Source organism: Gadus macrocephalus, chromosome 1 (genome assembly GCF_031168955.1).
Source record: "Gadus macrocephalus chromosome 1, ASM3116895v1".
Classification (NCBI taxonomy): Eukaryota; Metazoa; Chordata; class Actinopteri; order Gadiformes; family Gadidae; genus Gadus; species Gadus macrocephalus.
Genome location: NC_082382.1, coordinates 9,542,592 through 9,559,622, shown reverse-complemented (window position 1 = coordinate 9,559,622; position 17,031 = coordinate 9,542,592). Strand labels below are relative to the sequence as shown.

General features: G+C 41.4%; 2 protein-coding genes across 2 annotated transcripts; one reads left to right on the top strand and one right to left on the bottom strand.

Annotated features, from left to right (window-relative positions):
- The first annotated feature begins 4,226 nt into the window (after positions 1-4,226).
- ormdl2 (ORMDL sphingolipid biosynthesis regulator 2) lies at positions 4,227-7,498 on the top strand. Its single transcript, XM_060048771.1, has 4 exons — positions 4,227-4,301; positions 5,726-5,899; positions 6,391-6,542; positions 7,003-7,498. Exons 2-4 carry the CDS (start codon positions 5,726-5,728, stop codon positions 7,136-7,138), a joined length of 462 nt encoding a protein of 153 aa, XP_059904754.1. The 5' UTR covers positions 4,227-4,301; the 3' UTR covers positions 7,139-7,498.
- On the bottom strand, positions 7,334-16,523 carry nemp1 (nuclear envelope integral membrane protein 1). Its single transcript, XM_060048651.1, has 9 exons — positions 16,354-16,523; positions 15,827-15,948; positions 15,488-15,707; positions 14,449-14,521; positions 14,124-14,217; positions 13,905-14,019; positions 13,476-13,701; positions 12,912-13,094; positions 7,334-9,476 (listed from the first exon to the last, which is right to left on the bottom strand). The coding sequence occupies exons 1-9, from the start codon at positions 16,460-16,462 to the stop codon at positions 9,314-9,316; spliced, it is 1,305 nt and encodes a 434-aa protein (XP_059904634.1). The 5' UTR covers positions 16,463-16,523; the 3' UTR covers positions 7,334-9,313.
- Positions 16,524-17,031: the final 508 nt, after the last annotated feature.

The window sequence follows — 17,031 nt, the reverse complement described above, 5'->3', positions numbered from 1 at the left end:
TGCTGAACACTACACAAACGTAAAAGTGTTTGTGTTGGGAGCGTAGTGATTGCGTAGTGTTTACAATCACTACACAAACAGTGATTGTGATGGCTATGAATCATGGAGGCATAATTTAATCAAGAATTGCACAGCCTTGCTGTCCCCATGAATACTACCAATAAAGGTTAATAACATGAATTACATTGCATTAGTTATTGGGAAATAATAATTAGAAGTTGTGTATCCTCAGTGCAGTCGTAGTAGTGAAGTTACTATTCATTTAATAATATACATTGGACCCAATTTGATTGATTTATTGAATCATTTATTTCAACAACGTTTATTTAAAATAAATCCGTTTGAAGTCCACTAGTTGAAGCTCAAATGATTGCAGAGATGTGTTGACATGTTAAAGAGGGTTTCTCATGTACAGTGATGGAGAGCATAACTGTAACAGTCCATTTTTATTTAGAATTTGGCAGGCCATTCCGTGTGATTTATTTGAGACGCACTCGGCTAACTCACTCAGCCGCATCATCCCCGCTGGGTTTTCCCGCCGGCATCAGCCTCTGGCGGAATTCCTTTTTGTGTGTGTGAACTATCTTGTATCTTGTGAAAACGTGTGTTGTTTGTTTATACTCTTCTCAGGGGGATTATTTGTTTTTCTTTCTCTTTTTTTTTAGGCTACCTTTTGAACTCCTTCTTCTGAGAGACCAGCACCCATAAAGGGCCATACAAATTGACGATATCACATTTCACATAGCCTATCACAACTTTTTTATTAAGAAGTGAGCATGCAGTTGTAGGTTGAACGCAGACCCACACATTTTCCGGGACATTTGAGACCGCGATGTAGGCTAGGTGTAGGTTGAAGTGAATGGGGAATAGCCCCAGCATCGACCTTCGGCCTCGGGGGCTATTCCCCACTATTCACGGAGCATGAGGTGAATAATTGTTTTAGTAGGTCTTCGTGCCTACTCCAAAAATAAACAAGGTAACACTTTTTGCTGGGATATATTTGTTTTTATTAGCGGTTTATTCGTTTTTTATTACGAGACGACTGTCATGCGATGAAAATAATATCCCGAGTTTGAGATCTCAAATCATGGGAACTGTCCCAATATCCCGAGATAGCGAACAAATAAAATTGCGCCATCTTAGGAGGTTCACGCGTTGCACTAATTGAATATATCTCGCCAGTAAGAAACAATTTATGTATAGGCCTAAATGGATTTCCCATCACAATGCGGCCAACCGTCCAAGAGTGGTAAAAATAAATTGAACAACAAAATAAATATGAACCCAATCAGGGTCTGCTACTTTATGATTATTTAAGCGTTAACATCCATCTCAAGGGCTGTAGACTTTCCCGAGCGGGGGCGATGATCAGGTGTACGGGTTACGCGTGGGCAGCTCAGGCGCTGCTCACATTTCCCGGGAAATGTAGCCTAGTTGTGTGCGTTAAACACACAACTAGATATTAAATTCTTAATTGTGAACGAAAAAGATGTGATATCGTCCACCTATGCCCCTATATCGGTTGCTCTCGTATAACTTTCTGCTAAAGGGGGAGATTGAAAAAAGTAGCCCAGTAGAATAGCCTATAGATCATTCTCTAAAGGTTTCATAATTGCCTTTAATATCTAATTGATTTTGAAAGATCATCTACTATATTAATGATGGATCAATAACCATAATAATGTGGTTTCATTGTAGAGGCCTATATAATACAATTAAAAAATATATATTAATTTATTAAATTCCCAATGTAACTGCATCATTCAAAAATAAATTACTTGGTTCCGGTGCGATTAAACGTGCAAGCCTACCTGCGTGATTTATAACAATAAATAATAATAATACAAATATTTGAATGAGATGAACTCGCCCAGGAAACTCCGCGTGAGTCACAGCCGCTGCTGCACTAGCCTATATATTCGATTTTAAGTTCAAGAGCCGGTCACAGAAACACAGCAAGAGAACCAAAGCTGGACATCACATACAAGAAAACAGCAGTCGTCATGGAGCCAAACTTCAGATTCATCGTTGCCATCGTGTTCATCTTTGCCAAAGCCTCAGGCGCTCCGACTGGGGACAGGGTGGACGATGCGTGCATCAGTGTCCAAAACAGTTCGTCCCAGCTCAACAAAATTGCTCGAAATCTATCAGTCGAGGTAAGTTTGTCTTAAAGTCATTTACATGGAATTATGAGTCTTTAACATTTGAACATATGACATTTAATGAGCATTGTAGAGAAACTAAGTTGAAACTAAGTTTGTTTTCTAATGCATTGCAGACGCTTATTGGAATTGAGACCAGTTTTCCGACCATCATTCCATGGATGGAGACTCAGGACAAGTGTGATCCCAGCAGCCTCAGACAGAACTCTATGGTGAGCCACACACACATGTGTTATAAAATGGGATATTCAATTAATAATATTAATCATCATCATCGTCGCCATCTTCATCATTATCTGCAACATCATCATCATCATAATCATAATGTTATATTCCACAATGGTTTTCTAGCCATGCATCATGAAGATGTCTGCTGTGCTGAGGATGTACCAGTCTGAGGTGGAGCAGCTTGGCAAACTGCAAGTCTGTTCCAAGTTCACCAAGAAGATAAAACAACCGCTGGATAAGTTCTACACAGACATGAGGAATTGTACGAGTGCCACAGGAAAATTACCCCCCAGCGAGGTGCGTAGATATCATACTATATATACTGTCAATGTGAATATCATAACTATCTAACAGGGCGTATTAAATATAATGCATGGGATGTTACACCAGTTTTCTGATAAATTTAACATAAACCATGGGCAGAAAACAAACATGAATCCTGTATAACAAAAGGTGGTGTTTAACAAATTTGTGTTGTCTTATTTCTACAGTTCAGCGCTCCCACTGCGCTGGTCCAGGGGGACGTATGGGAAGACCTACGGTGCCACTATGTCATGGAGAGGCTCTTCTCCTTTTCTATCCTCGCCGCTCGTGTCTTCGCCCTGGGTGACCCAGCCAAGCACAGCCAGGGCTCTGCTGGTCAGTGCATGTAGACCCAGGAAGCAGCCCAACGTTCTGCACAGTGTTACCCACCGCCAGACAGCGAGGGGGGAGATAATCAGTAGTCTTGAATGATCACATTGGTCAAATTAGAGACATGTGTTCCTTAAGCAGTCATCTCAGGATGACGTGGTATATGCTCACAGTGTTAATCAATATACGTTTCGTGCATTTGAAATGTTACTTGGTTTGAATTGTATTTTCTATGAAATATACCTATTCATATATTGCAGATTATTTATTAAGATATATTGCTAATTATTTAATCTCATAATGTCAACCTTAATTACTGAATGTAACTGGATAACCTTTTCTGATCAATAAAATGATTGTCAGCATTAAATGTGATGTCATCGAAAAATTCTTAGCGCAAAAGAAGTGTGAGGGGACTGATTGAATTCGTCAGAAAGTGAAGGCAGAAGTGATTGAGGAACATGAATGAACTTCCATCATCAACAACTTGTCAAAGTTATAAGGAAGACGTGCTTTCCATAAAACATTCCTCACACTGGGAAGAATCTAGAGGTTGTATTACATCATGCAATATCAAGGTCTCTATTATAGCACGACCGTATGTTAATACATATAAAGGGAACTTGAAGGGAAACAAACATATAACCAGGTAACCACAACAAGGAAGCTGTTATGCGTACCCCACACAGACACAGACACACACACACACACACACACACACACACACACACACACACACACACACACACACACACACACACACACACACACGCACACGTGCACACACACAAACACACACACACACACACACACACACACACACACAAACACATACGTGCACACCCAACCACCCACACATACACCCACGCGCGCACATACAGTAAACAGGTGTGTTCAGGGTAATCCTGTTCCCACCAATGTAAATATGATTAACCTAGGTTATCTATCTTTTCAATGGAGATGACGTAATTATATGAATAAATCATTGTTTTGGTCATCCATTCAATTACGGACACAAAGTACCATACAATAACTAATAATAATTACAAATATTAATAATTATGAATATATAGTACTCATTATTAATCATCATCATAAGGAATCATTATGATCATTATTATTGTTATTGCTGTACAAAACCAGTAGAAATAAAAAGTATAATAGACCCGGTGAGACTTCATAGGATGGCTTCAGAATTAGCATTTGAGCGTTTTGTGATGACACCAAAGTGGGCGTGGTCGAAAACGAAGTCATTTCCTGGTGCGCTCCAACAGGAAGGTGAGTTCTCTCTGTATACTTACAAAGTGTTTAATATAATTGATCGTGTCGTCGAAGACATTATTTTCGGACGAATTTATGTTCCTTGAAAATAATTGAGTCTATTGGCATATTTTTGCAATTTAATTGTATGTCTATAGGGCGAATAGCAACAAACATTGCAGCTAACTTAGCTGGTTTAAGAACGTTTGCTTAGAAAATGTACAAGTTTCTAAACTTTTAGGCAATCCACTTACATTGTCCAATTGTAAACGTGATTAAATTGTAAACGTAATGTGCGCCACTTTCTTTGGCTATAATCGTTAAAGTGCGTTGCAACAATGGTGATGTCAGTCTTGTGAGTCGTAACGTCAGCGCATGTTTTGTTATACATTGCGATTAAGTCGGGCGGAGCTCCGGGCCTTATTCTAGAAAAACACAGCATTCCTGTAGTTCAAGCTCTGCTTATGAGGCATTAGAAGGAATTGCTCCATGACTGTCCTTCAACCCACCTAACCACCTTCATCTATATAGCAAAATATAAGTTATATAAGTTCTACTGCATTCTACTCCCATTCCTTACTGATAAACAGTAATAACCATCTGTGGTCTCAACATGATTTGAATCTCCCACTTCAGATCAAGCACCAACATTAAGCGGGTTCCTTTTTATTTGTTTAAAAACACATTTTCACTCAAATTAAGGTTTTTCATGCATTGATCCTGCAAGTTTAATTCCTTATGATAGATTCTGCAGTTTTCTTTTACTCTTAAAGTTTTTTTTATTTTTTACAGTTATTTATTAGTAGTTATTTATCAGGGACCATGCAGAGCAGATTATTACATAATTTGGGATGATTAATTATTCAATAATTTGTGAGAATTATTACATAATTATCACAGTCAATGCCATAACAACGTGTGTAGATGTGTTGCATAGAAGGTTTCTAGCCAGTTGGCTAATTTGCAACCACAGTCCCTGTTCAGGCCTTTCTAAAAAAGATAATCCAAATATATTTTTTAAAAGAACTACATATTGGGAGGAATACAGTCATGCCGCTGATATCAAGATCAACATTACACAGATTCATGGCCTCATTACATGAGCAGCACATTGTATGCATGTGTGCATAAACATAAAGACATAATGAACATCACAAAACATCACAAACCCCTAACACCAAACCCCCAGCCGCTTGCCACCGCTCACCCATACCCACCCAAACAGTGAGGGGCCTGGGCAGCAGCGTGTTGAGCTCCCATACCCACCCTTGGCATGCGCGAACAGCCAGGCATCTAGCACAGACAATACATTACAACAAGGACAACCGAGTGTGTACATGTGTGTACATCTGCTCCTGCATTTATGGTCCTGACTCGGTCTATTAACTCTCATGCATATGGCCGGAAAGCTTCCTTGTGACTATCTATTTGAATGGTTCCAGATGAACGTGGGCGTAGCTCACAGCGAGGTCAACCCCAACACGCGGGTGATGAACAGCAGGGGCATCTGGCTGAGCTACCTGCTGCTGACCGTGGTGCTGCACGTGGTGCTGCTCAGCATCCCCTTCATCACCGTGCCGCTGGTCTGGACCCTCACCAACGTCATCCACAACCTGGTGAGGACCGCTCCACATCGGGAAATGATCCGTCAACTATTGAGCAGTGCACCTTTAACGACTGGAATGTGTCCATTTCGATAGTGTGACAAACTATTCTCTGGCTCCTTCTTCTTGACTCATTAACAATAAAATCATGTCTAATCAAATCTAGGCCATGGAGAGTGTGAACGATGAGGGTATTCCAGGGACTCAGTCACACGTAATAATACTGTGGTCTGAATCCGCTGCACACCTGTCTGACAGGCCCCTAAATCTTTCCAAAACATTAAGGGACAAACTGTTCTGATGGTTCTCTTCATGCAGTGCAAAGCCACTGCATTCTTATTTCTGTGCACCCTTGACGAATTGCATGAGTACATTCCTCCCTCACCGTCTATGGGTCGATCTCCAACTGGGGTTTCCAGTAAACACCACCAATGTTTCCAGATATGTGACATTGTGCAAATACTGAGCAATGGTTTAAGAGTGTATATATCTTGACTCCACAGGTAATGTACTTGTTCCTACACACGGTAAAGGGCACTCCCTTTGAGACCCCAGACCAAGGTAAAGCTCGTCTGCTGACACACTGGGAACAGATGGACTACGGCATCCAGTTCACGTCTTCTCGAAAGTTCCTCACTATCTCACCCATCATTTTGTAAGTATGCTCTTTCCCCTTTGTTGTTGTTGCTTATGGCAAAAAGCATTATCGTTCTGTGGTGAGGTAGTTTAACGAAGTGAGCAGTGAAAATCGTCACACATTTGTTTGTAAATAAACAGGGAAACTTTGGTTGCATTTTAGCCCACAAATTAATTTTAGCCCACAAATGCAGGAGATGCAAATTAAGTCAAATTTGTATGACAAAACTTTTTCAAACCTCGACACTTGTGGAATCGAAAAGTGGGTTATTACTTTCACACAGTGTGAGAAGATAAAATAGAACAGGATGTCCCTTCTCCAAAAGGAGAAATCAACAAAGGTTTCAGCCCCCTTAAAAATACTCTACATCTGACTCGCAACAGTTCACACGTTAAAACTTCAACTAGTAACCACATGGTCATTATGAGGACAACAATTGCTGCTAACTGTTCACCGTTTACCTCTCACCTCACCGCAGGTATATCCTAGCCAGTTTCTACACAAAATACGACGCCACTCATTTCATGGTGAACACGAGCTCCCTGCTCAGTGTCCTCCTCCCGAAGCTCCCTCAGCTCCATGGAGTACGGATCTTTGGGATCAACAAATACTGAGGCGCTCGTTCACCCGCGGGTCTGGAAGGTCGCGATGGACGGACGGGGCGTTCGCTGTCCAGATGCCGGGATGGGGAAACATCTTAAGAATGGACAGTTTTCCTGCTGCTTAACAAATAGGGGGGGAAAAACACACTGCTGTTCTGAGCTGAAGGTTTATGAAGATCTAGGTGAACTTTTTATTTTCTATAAGCATTCCCTATCTAAGATTGGAAGCTGTCAGACATTGGAATATCCGTCTCTCTCCGGTGATGTGGCGGCAAATGTTTCTTCTTGTAGAAGCTGACCGGCTGCATCTCTTTAAAAAACTGTTTGTTACAGATTCTTTTTTAGGATCAATAAAGCTACACTTTAAAGGCAGCATTGCGGTTATCTTTTCAAATCGTGTCACTCATTAGTCTCACAATTATTTATGCATATGATTTTGGTTGCTGCGGTGTAGTTACGTATGTGCTAGATATAAACAGTATTGTGACAGGGAAAAGGGCTGATTGCCTGTAGTACTTATGCTTACTTACAGTAGTTGGTGCTTATTTGAAAATAATCGCTGAACAATGCATGCAGTGATGACCATAATCAAGTACATTTTTATTATGTTGTCCCGCATTTCATGCAGCATTAATTGTCAGTATTTGACATTTCTTATCAGTTATGCCATTTTGCTAGAGTGAGAGTCGGTTTAATTTCTGTGGGGAACTCCAAGCACTTTGCATGGTGGTAGCCACCGCAATGTGTTTGATATTCTGCTGAATCCAAAGGGATTCCCCCTCCTTCCGTTAGTTTAGCCAGTGTCCGCCTGCACTCAGTGGTCTCAGCGGTGACGTGTTTGGGGAAAAAGTAACCCATGGGAAAACAACTGCTGTGCATGCCAATCTCCCGCAAGTGAAGAGAGTTAAGCAATAAATAGGCTCATCTTTACGACACACAGGTTATAAACATTTGCAACAATTTGTCTGTGGGCGTATTTGTATTCAACTATAAAGTGCAGCCGGTAGGAAAGGTATGAGGAAGTTTGAGAATGCCCACACGGACATAGTGAAACTAGTGGACCACATGGTAATCCCTTTCAAATCAATTGATCTACCTAGTGACTGACATTTAACCCGGGGTGGGAATTAGGTCGTCCACTTGTTTTTCCCAGGTTCTGCTTCCACTTTTTAGTTTCACCGTCTGCCAGGCTACTGCTGCTGACTAAAGGGTTCATGCATTTGACTGAACACAGCACATGATCATATTTAAGATATGTGAATACCATGTATTTTTGACCGATATGGAATCTCCAATAATTTGTAAGATGAATAATGATGAAAGATGCAGGCAAATCAAGAACAGAAAATAGAATTGACCATACTAAAGGTAGCGAGTCGAATAAAAATGGGTGCGATTAACCATTTTCCGCCCACGGTCTGTGGTATTATATATTTTCTAGGAAATATAATTGATTTATGTGTACCCCAAAAAATGTATACCATTTACCTACCAAGCAGATTTCAAAACAGCAACCAAATACTGTTTTAAACTGGAAAAGTTGTCAACAGTGACACATTTGAATGTTGAACAAAATACTTTGGTTCATATTAAATTTTAATTTGCCGCAACAGAATAAAAAAATAAATTTTATGGACTACATATCCAAACACCAGTCAATAATTTCCAAAAAAAACATTCCCTCAAACATTTACTGGAAATGCAAAGAGCATTTAACAATGCATAAACCTAGACGCTGTAAACAGTTCACTGAAGGTATGTTTGCCAAGAATTAAACCATGCACACATTTCAGTAACCCTTTAAAGAAGTCAACAAAATACTTAATCACAAACATTCTGATACAAACTCATAAGGTCGGCGGACGCAAGAGTTGGCTACATTCTCAAATTACTAAAACACGTTACCCAGAGATTTGCCAAAAAAAATAAAAATGAAGGCCTGATGCCACTCTTGAACACAATTTGCTCTGCATATATTGTGTAGCACTTTAAAAGAAAGAAAGATGCTTGATTCATCGTTGGTCCACTGGAACCCGAGAGGGCCCGTTCTCTTCCTGCGACAGCGCCCCCTGGACCACAGTACCAGGTCAGTGTGCTACACAGTGAACTCCTGTTGTCTTCCGACCACATTCACAAGACCAAGCGGAGTCTTCTTTCCGTATTTTACAGTGCAATACTTTTCCATTGTCAAAGTCTTCTCGAAAAAGTTCTCCCATCTGGATCTTCCTCCTCTTCATCACTGTCAAATAACTCATCCTCCAGGAAAGATCCTCCAAACCCATATTCCTGTGCATGGACAGCCACCTCATTTGGTCTCAGGTGGGACAAGCCCTCTACAAAATCTGCAAATCTGTTGGTCAATGAAACAATAACATAAGCATAAGGATTTGTGGAGCAAACATTCAGTTTTATACAACATTTAAAATGATTATTTTTTTACCAAACAAACCTATACAATGGCCAATCAGAAACAAGGTATACATCCCATCTTTAGCAGTGTTCGACGGTAACTTTTGTATCATGTGACAAGCCGCTTTGAACCTTAATAAAAACGGTCATATAAAATAAAGTTAAGAGATATTTACAATAATTAGCAATGCGACTTAGAATGAATGAAAGGTATAGTCAGAGCCCTCCCAAAGTAACTAAACCCAAGAAGGCGTGTTCTCTACTGTGAATGAGCACAACACTGCTTCACTTCACAGGCTCCGTCTCCCTCTAGTGTTCCAAATAATGCATTAGTAATGTGAAGCCATTTTCTATTCCTTCCTACTTTCTGGCCTAGTTCTCTGGGGCAGGGATCCCAAACCTTTTCAGCACCAAGGACCTGTTTGATACCCCCCGTTTTGCAGGGGTGTTGCCAATTTGTTGATATTGCCATATAGTGTTGTGCATGTTAGGGCTGGGCGATATACCGGTAGTAAGAGTTATACCGGTATATTTTTGAAAGAGATGAGTAGTTGAGACAATATCGCCATACCGGTTTATTATATCTTACTACTATAATAGCAGGCCTGTCGCACCAGTTACTCAGGTGCCTAGCAGGTCACAAAAGCACACGCATAAATACACCACAAGCACACACACGCATGTTTTTAAACATAACGGCTCCGCCATCGACAAACGTGTAGGTAAGAACACACACGCACGTGCACACACACCACAGCGACTCTCGCCCAGGTAAGACGTTATGTTTTTAAACATAATAGCTCCGCCATCGACACGCGCCCAGGTAAGAACACACACACACACACACACGCGCACACACCGCAGCGACACTCGCCCTTAAACATAACGGGGCAATTGCTCTGTCGCTAGCTTAGCCACTTTTTAGAGTTTAACACGGTTTTAAACTCAAGAAGTCAAGTGACGTTTTAAGCTCCATTGCTGTGTCATATGTACGGTACTTGTGGTTTAACCTGCAGCTGCGTTTTACCATGATCTCAATTGCTGTGTCTTCAGAGAAATTCACATCAGACACTAGAGGGCGTATTTTGTGCGCGTTAGTCTCGAAACTGACGTGGTTTTAGAGGAGACAAAAACCAGTTTGCAGGATGAAACAAGGCTCCATCATAACCGACACACAGAATTAGTTTTATGTATTATTAATAGGTATGATACATTTACACTTATTACACCAGATAGGCCTTCAGTACAATACAGGCTACAATATAGGAGTTGCTTAAAGTGCCCAACAAAAACTCTACAAAGAACAGATTATTTGTATGTAAAAAAAATAAATGAACGCACAGAGGATCGTACCATTCAACAAAACATAAAAAAGGTCAATGCTTAACTAACATGGTTAGAGACAATGACTTGGCCAAATGCACTTCCTGCTAGATCAGCAGTATCGGGCCCAGCAGAGGTATTAAAGTCCGCAAGTTCAAGGCCTGTTGGCTGAGGGAAACGGGGCTCATCCCAGTCGATTGCCAAGTTGTGGAGGACTGCACAGGCGACTATTATGTTGGCTATATGCCGATTATCCCAAACAGCCTTTCTTCGGATTTTCCACCGTGTTCACAACACCTCGAATGCAGTGCAGCAAATATCATTTTTGCTCCTCGTTGTAGTTCTCTCCTGATCCTAACTCTCCTTCTCCGAGAATTGAAAGGCGTGACATTACCCTAATTACTCGCATAGGCCTATTAGTTTGTCTTCAATTAATCACGTTTCCATACACACACACACACCAAGAGAAATCAATGACAATTAATTGATTGACGTAGGTGAGGGCAGATTCCAGACTCAGATTTCCACAAAAAGTAGCCTAGACTATTTCATATTTCATAATATATCTCAACATTATTAGCGTTTTTATTTATTACAGTTTTATTATATTAAAGTTCACTTTACATTCCCATTAAGTTTTTGTTGGTAATTATAGCACAAAATGCATCCACCATTAAGTTAAGACTGCATCTGCTGGGGTATACTAGTATACACATGCGCCCAGGTAAGAACACACACACTGCAGCGACACTCGCCTTTAAACATAACGGCTCCACCACCGACAAACGCGCAGGTAAGAACACGCACGCACATACACACACACACACACACACACGGGTAGGTAAGAACCACAGCGACACTCGCCCAGGTAAGACGTTAAGTTTTAAACATAACGGCTCCGCCGTCGACAAACACTCCCAGGTAACGTTCCGTCTTTAGACTGTACAAATTGCGATAAAAAAGGAGGGAAGATACTATTTCTGACCTCGACAAGCAACGGCAGGTCGGTCATTTTGTCATATAAAAAAACGTTAAATTCGAAACATTCCTCGAGCCTCTCCAGATGACGTGCGCTATGGATATATCCCCTTCCCCCCTGTGGACTGTTTTAGTCGTTTCATTTTTCTTGAAACAGTTTTGTACCCTGAAAATCTCCTGAATAATATTACCCCTGAAGTAGCATTTTCTCCGTAGGAAGTGTAAATGACCTTATACGTGAATGAGTAGAAAGTCAGTATTTATCCCTCCACTTCACTGGGCGTGTTGATGACGCAGAAGGGACTGGAGAAGAGCAATACATTTCTTTCTAGTTTCGATACGTTTTTTTTTCCCGGGGGCCAATCACCAAACTGGCTGCTCCCTCTGGCGCGCCATGGGCTGACTTAACACAATGACGACAGGGAAACAACGGCAAGCAGCAAATTGCGTACAGAGTCAGTTAAACCAGGCCCATTGGTCACGCCTCTTGTGCTGAAGAAAAAGACAGCAGCTTCCAAAGACCAAGCTCAACCCGGCGGGAGTCCGCAAACGCAAAAATCCCTTTTTCCCCCCTCCATGTCACGGTTAAATCCGATTATTATATATTTTTTACCTATGTCGCAGCCTACGGCCCGGTTAGGAATGTCCCGCGGCCTGATACCAGGTGGTTGGCGACTGCTGCTCTAGGGAATCCCACTACAGTGTTGAAATACATTTCCATACATTCAGTTTACTTCTTTAGACACAATAAAAATAAAATCTGGTGATTGACATAGGGGACAAAATCGGACTAAATTATGTTTTAACGTCAGATAGTGTCCGCCAGCGAGACATTGCAACAATGCAAAACGGGCGTGCTTTGTCAGATATGACTATGAAGGAAAATAAGGTTAACAACTCCTCCTAGGCTAATAAAAGCTACTATCAAACATCATCGATAGATCAATAGTCCTGATCAGCAGGCTTGGTATGCTGCTAAATGTTTCTGGCGATACAAGGATCTTAAGGGGAGATCACTGACGTGGTTTCACAACTACCATGCAAGTGGGAAGGAATCGCTCGGCGTTTCTCAAACCTTTTGGGGGACTGGATCCTGGACACGGCCTTCCAGGTGCTGCACTCCGGACTGGCGCAGTACCTCCGCAGCTCCTCCAGGGCCTTCTGCGTCTCCTCCTCCCCCTGCCTCTGGTACTGCTCCTCAGTCAGCAGACGGCGGGGCTCACGCTTCCAGCGGATGCGGTGGGAAAGTCCTAGTTTCCTGCAAAAGAAAAAAAACACAGATAAGAACCAGCTTCGTGGCTAACGGGGCCCAACTCTACAAAGCCCCGATGGGTTATTTCACACCAGAAATGAGGCTGAAGAGAATCACAGCATCACTCATTAGTTTACGTCTCACAAAACTGGGCTTCAAATGGCAGATCTGGCCATACGAGTTCCCATTTATATTCGACTCCAGAGTTCAACAAATCTCTGCTACTATTGTATCAGAACAGCATTGCAGACAGAGCAATCCCACAACTGGTTGGTTCGTATCTTTTTAAAGATGTTTCACCCTCTTGCTGACATCGAAAACAAATCCAACAATCTATGATCTTTGGGATGAAACTCTGGGTGTGTAGTGTATTATTGAAACGCTCACCGCCACGCAGCCAGTGCGAACACCACCGGGTACTCGATGTTCTTGGCGCAGAAGGCTGACACGATGATGGCCAGCGCCACCTGCTGAATCTGAATCCCAGCATATACAAGCAGCAGTCCAAACAGCTGCAGTGTCCAGGTGAGGATGTTAATGCTCCGCTCCTCCACTAGGGGACCGTGGCGGTAGCACACAGCAAAGCTGATGAATCCTACGACTGCCATGTAGCCTGAATTATGGAGAAGTGCACGTTAAGAAAGTCATGATTTCACTTAAAAGAGATCCTACGATCGGTTTGAATTTATGTTTTTAATAATTGCTGTACTCCCCCAATGCATCCATCTTTGTTCAACCGAATCTCTCACACAACACCCACTATTATCAACCAAACACGATCATTTATTGGTACACTTGAAGTTCTGAACTAGGTACCAAAAGCCAGGTGCCAGTGTTCTTGTAGAATTGGCTTGAGGTTCCTGAAGACAAGCTGGATCGCGTAGACTGAGAAGGACCAGCCACCAAACAACAGCACATAGAAAGGACTTTTCTGCAACAACAAAAAGAAGAAATTGAGAACAAGGGAAAAATCTCCATGATTTTAAACTGATAATTTGGTACATTCAAGCGTTGAGAAAAAAAGACTGCCCTTACCCTTGGCAAAATCCGAGCCAATATAAAGATGACAATGGCGAGGGACGCGATCATGCCTGTGCTCATGCCCGCCGAGTAGTAGAATATCTGACTCCTTAATAAAAAAAATACATTTAGGACGAGCCTATGCATCCTGCATAGGCTCACCGCAGCAACTATATATTTTTTATAACTAAAATATATAAAGTATCAGACTTACATTTTTTATTGTGTTATGAAGTGCAATATCTAATATTGCATAACCCATTTTGTTGGCAAGTTACCAAGTTGCGTAGTAACTGCAGTCAGGCTTTAGAGGCAATGGAACAGTGGCTTAAAACGGTACCTGCTCAGTGAGTCTGCAAAGAAGAACAGTAACAGTCCAGCGAGGAACACAAGGAACAGATAGATGTCAAATCCTGCAAAGGAGGCACACATCACAACTTGAGCTCAGCATCAAAACAATTGGTTGATTCATTGACAAGTCCATCATCAGCATGTAACTAGATGATGTCTGAGAAGTAGGTGTAACGGTACACTGAAGTCACGGTTCGGTTCATACCTCGGTTCAGACATCACGGTTCGGTACGAGTTCGGTACAATGAAGGGAAAAAAACAAAACAAAAATGCACAAGGCAATTCTTTTTTTATTGTCTCAGGTTGTACCACCTAGTGTCATACAGTCTCTCCCCTGAGCTAGCTGAAACAGCCTGAACTGTGTAATCTAAGATGTAAACAGTAAACCGTAAACAGTAAACCGGATTGCGATAGCCGCGGCAGCTACGTCAGCATTGTGACCTCATAGCAGCCACCTAATAAATCCAAGGAAAAAGAAGAACGCGCACACTGAGCAAAGATCCACCATGTAGGACGGCAAACTTTTGTGCGACATTTTCTTCAATAAACGAAGCTTTCGCATTTGTGCAGAAATATCTCACAGATAATGTGTTTGTTTATTATCCCCGTCTCACGGAAGTGCTGTCGATCAATCAACGGACTGCGTTTGTAGCTCGAACTTGCCGGCACCCTTTCAGGCGTCTCAGTTGTCCCTGAAGATCGCGGATCTAACATTAGTTCGGCATTAAATTAATTAATTTGCACGCCAGTTTTATTTGATTATATACCGTGTAAATCCATGCACCGAACCGTGACGTCCGTACTCTAATAATCGTTAACCCTAATGAGAAGACTAATAAAGATTCAGTGATTCTAAAACAAATACATGCTTTTTCTTTTGCAGTGTGTCAAACCTAGCAAGCTAATTTAAACAATGCATCGATTTTGTTGTTTCTTTCCATTTTGTCTATCATCTTCTACAAATGGATATGTTTAAAATATATATCAAAAGGATAGGAATAATATCTTGGCCCCATGTTCCCACTTACTGCAGATTGCTTTCACGGTGTAGGAAGAAGCCTCATCTGAGGGGGCAATTTTGAAACATGTCTTCTTGCTGAACAGACTGATGGCAAGCGTGGTGTCGTTGGACTGCTCGCTGATGAAGCGCTGTACGAGGCCCCAGAAATTAAGACCGTCCATTTCCTGCAGCGTCTCCTCATCCTCAGCCACTGTCACCTTGAGTTGTTGTGAACTCCAGACACGGACCTATATCAACAATACCCAATCAGTTTTATCAGAGGTATTTACAATAGGCCCACCTTTAAATCAACTGACCAATCCCTTAAAAACCGACAGGAAATTAACTTAACCATTACTAACTTTACCTGAATGCTTGTCCATGTTTGCCTCCAGTCAGGCACCCTTTGATTGGTGTAGCAGAAGTGGTTAGTCCCCGACTTAACCAGTTCTTTCCCATTCTGGATACTGATTATACGCGGCTTGGTACCTGTGGTGGGAACAAGGTTTTCAGTGTCATTTCAGCATCATACATATCTATTGAATGGCTTCAGCATGTACTGAACGTTAACCAGAAAATGGAAAGTTTGTTGAAGATCGCTTAAGGTGTGTTAGCTGAACATGAAGCAACAAAATTGTAAACAATCACAGATTTGTTGCACCTAGAATCGTCCGGTTGGACACGATGTGTGCAGGCTTCAAGGTATGTCATAAATCTTGTACTGGTAGTAGCTTAGCAAATTGAAGTTGCGTTTACTTTGAGATTCGATACAGCACATTTTAAGTTCAAGTCCACACACATTTGTTAGCCAATAAGTTAGCTGTGCCTTAATATGCAACAACGTGCTTGATTTGAGATCAATTCACTTTGATGGTAGCCTACAGTTTAACTTACTTGCGTCTTGGCACAGATTCGGGGGAAGCGAAAATACCAATATCACGAAAACGAACAAGTGTGCACTTGATGTTAGGACCCTGCTTGTCTTTTTCATGTGTCCCGCCATGATGTACAATGGTCCCGCCCTCGTTTTACATCTCCTTCCGTATTAGCAGGGAGAACTTAACCAATCACAACGCGACTCGAAATGTGACAGCTGGTGGAAGTGGTTTTAGTTTCAATCGAACAGTTATCCAAAAACATATCCATTTGAGTGTCAAATATTGAATTATGTTTTGAATGTTGGTGAGCAAGAATGAAGCATCATATCGATAGATAGACAGACAGACAGACAGACAGACAGATATATATATATATATATATATATATATATATATATATATATATATATATATATGCTGGGGCTGTACAGTGTAAATAATACCCAGTGTAGTAATTAGCAGTCCATAATAATAATAATGAGAATAAAATAAAAACATATAATATCTGCTCTTAAAAGATTAAATTTTATTTGTACACACACATAGACGAATCCACCAAAATGTATGGTAAATTGGATTGCTACTTGTCTCTTAACAGAGAATAAACAGTTGCAGAATACCTGACCATCGTGACTGACCCAAAACTAAGAAAACCCTTGACCAGGTACAGACTCAGTGGACACAGACTGGCCAT

Coding starts and splice junctions, on each gene's coding strand:
- nemp1 (XM_060048651.1), bottom strand. CDS start 16,462: ATGGCGGGACACATGAAAAAGACAAGCAGGGTCCTAACATCAAGTGCA. Junction 15,708..15,826: donor AAACATGGACAAGCATTCAG/GTAAAGTTAGTA, acceptor TTGTTGATATAG/GTCCGTGTCTGGAGTTCACA. Junction 9,477..12,911: donor AGGATCCAGTCCCCCAAAAG/GTTTGAGAAACG, acceptor ATTGACCAACAG/ATTTGCAGATTTTGTAGAGG.
- ormdl2 (XM_060048771.1), top strand. CDS start 5,726: ATGAACGTGGGCGTAGCTCACAGCGAGGTCAACCCCAACACGCGGGTG. Junction 5,900..6,390: donor CCAACGTCATCCACAACCTG/GTGAGGACCGCT, acceptor TTGACTCCACAG/GTAATGTACTTGTTCCTACA. Junction 6,543..7,002: donor ACTATCTCACCCATCATTTT/GTAAGTATGCTC, acceptor ACCTCACCGCAG/GTATATCCTAGCCAGTTTCT.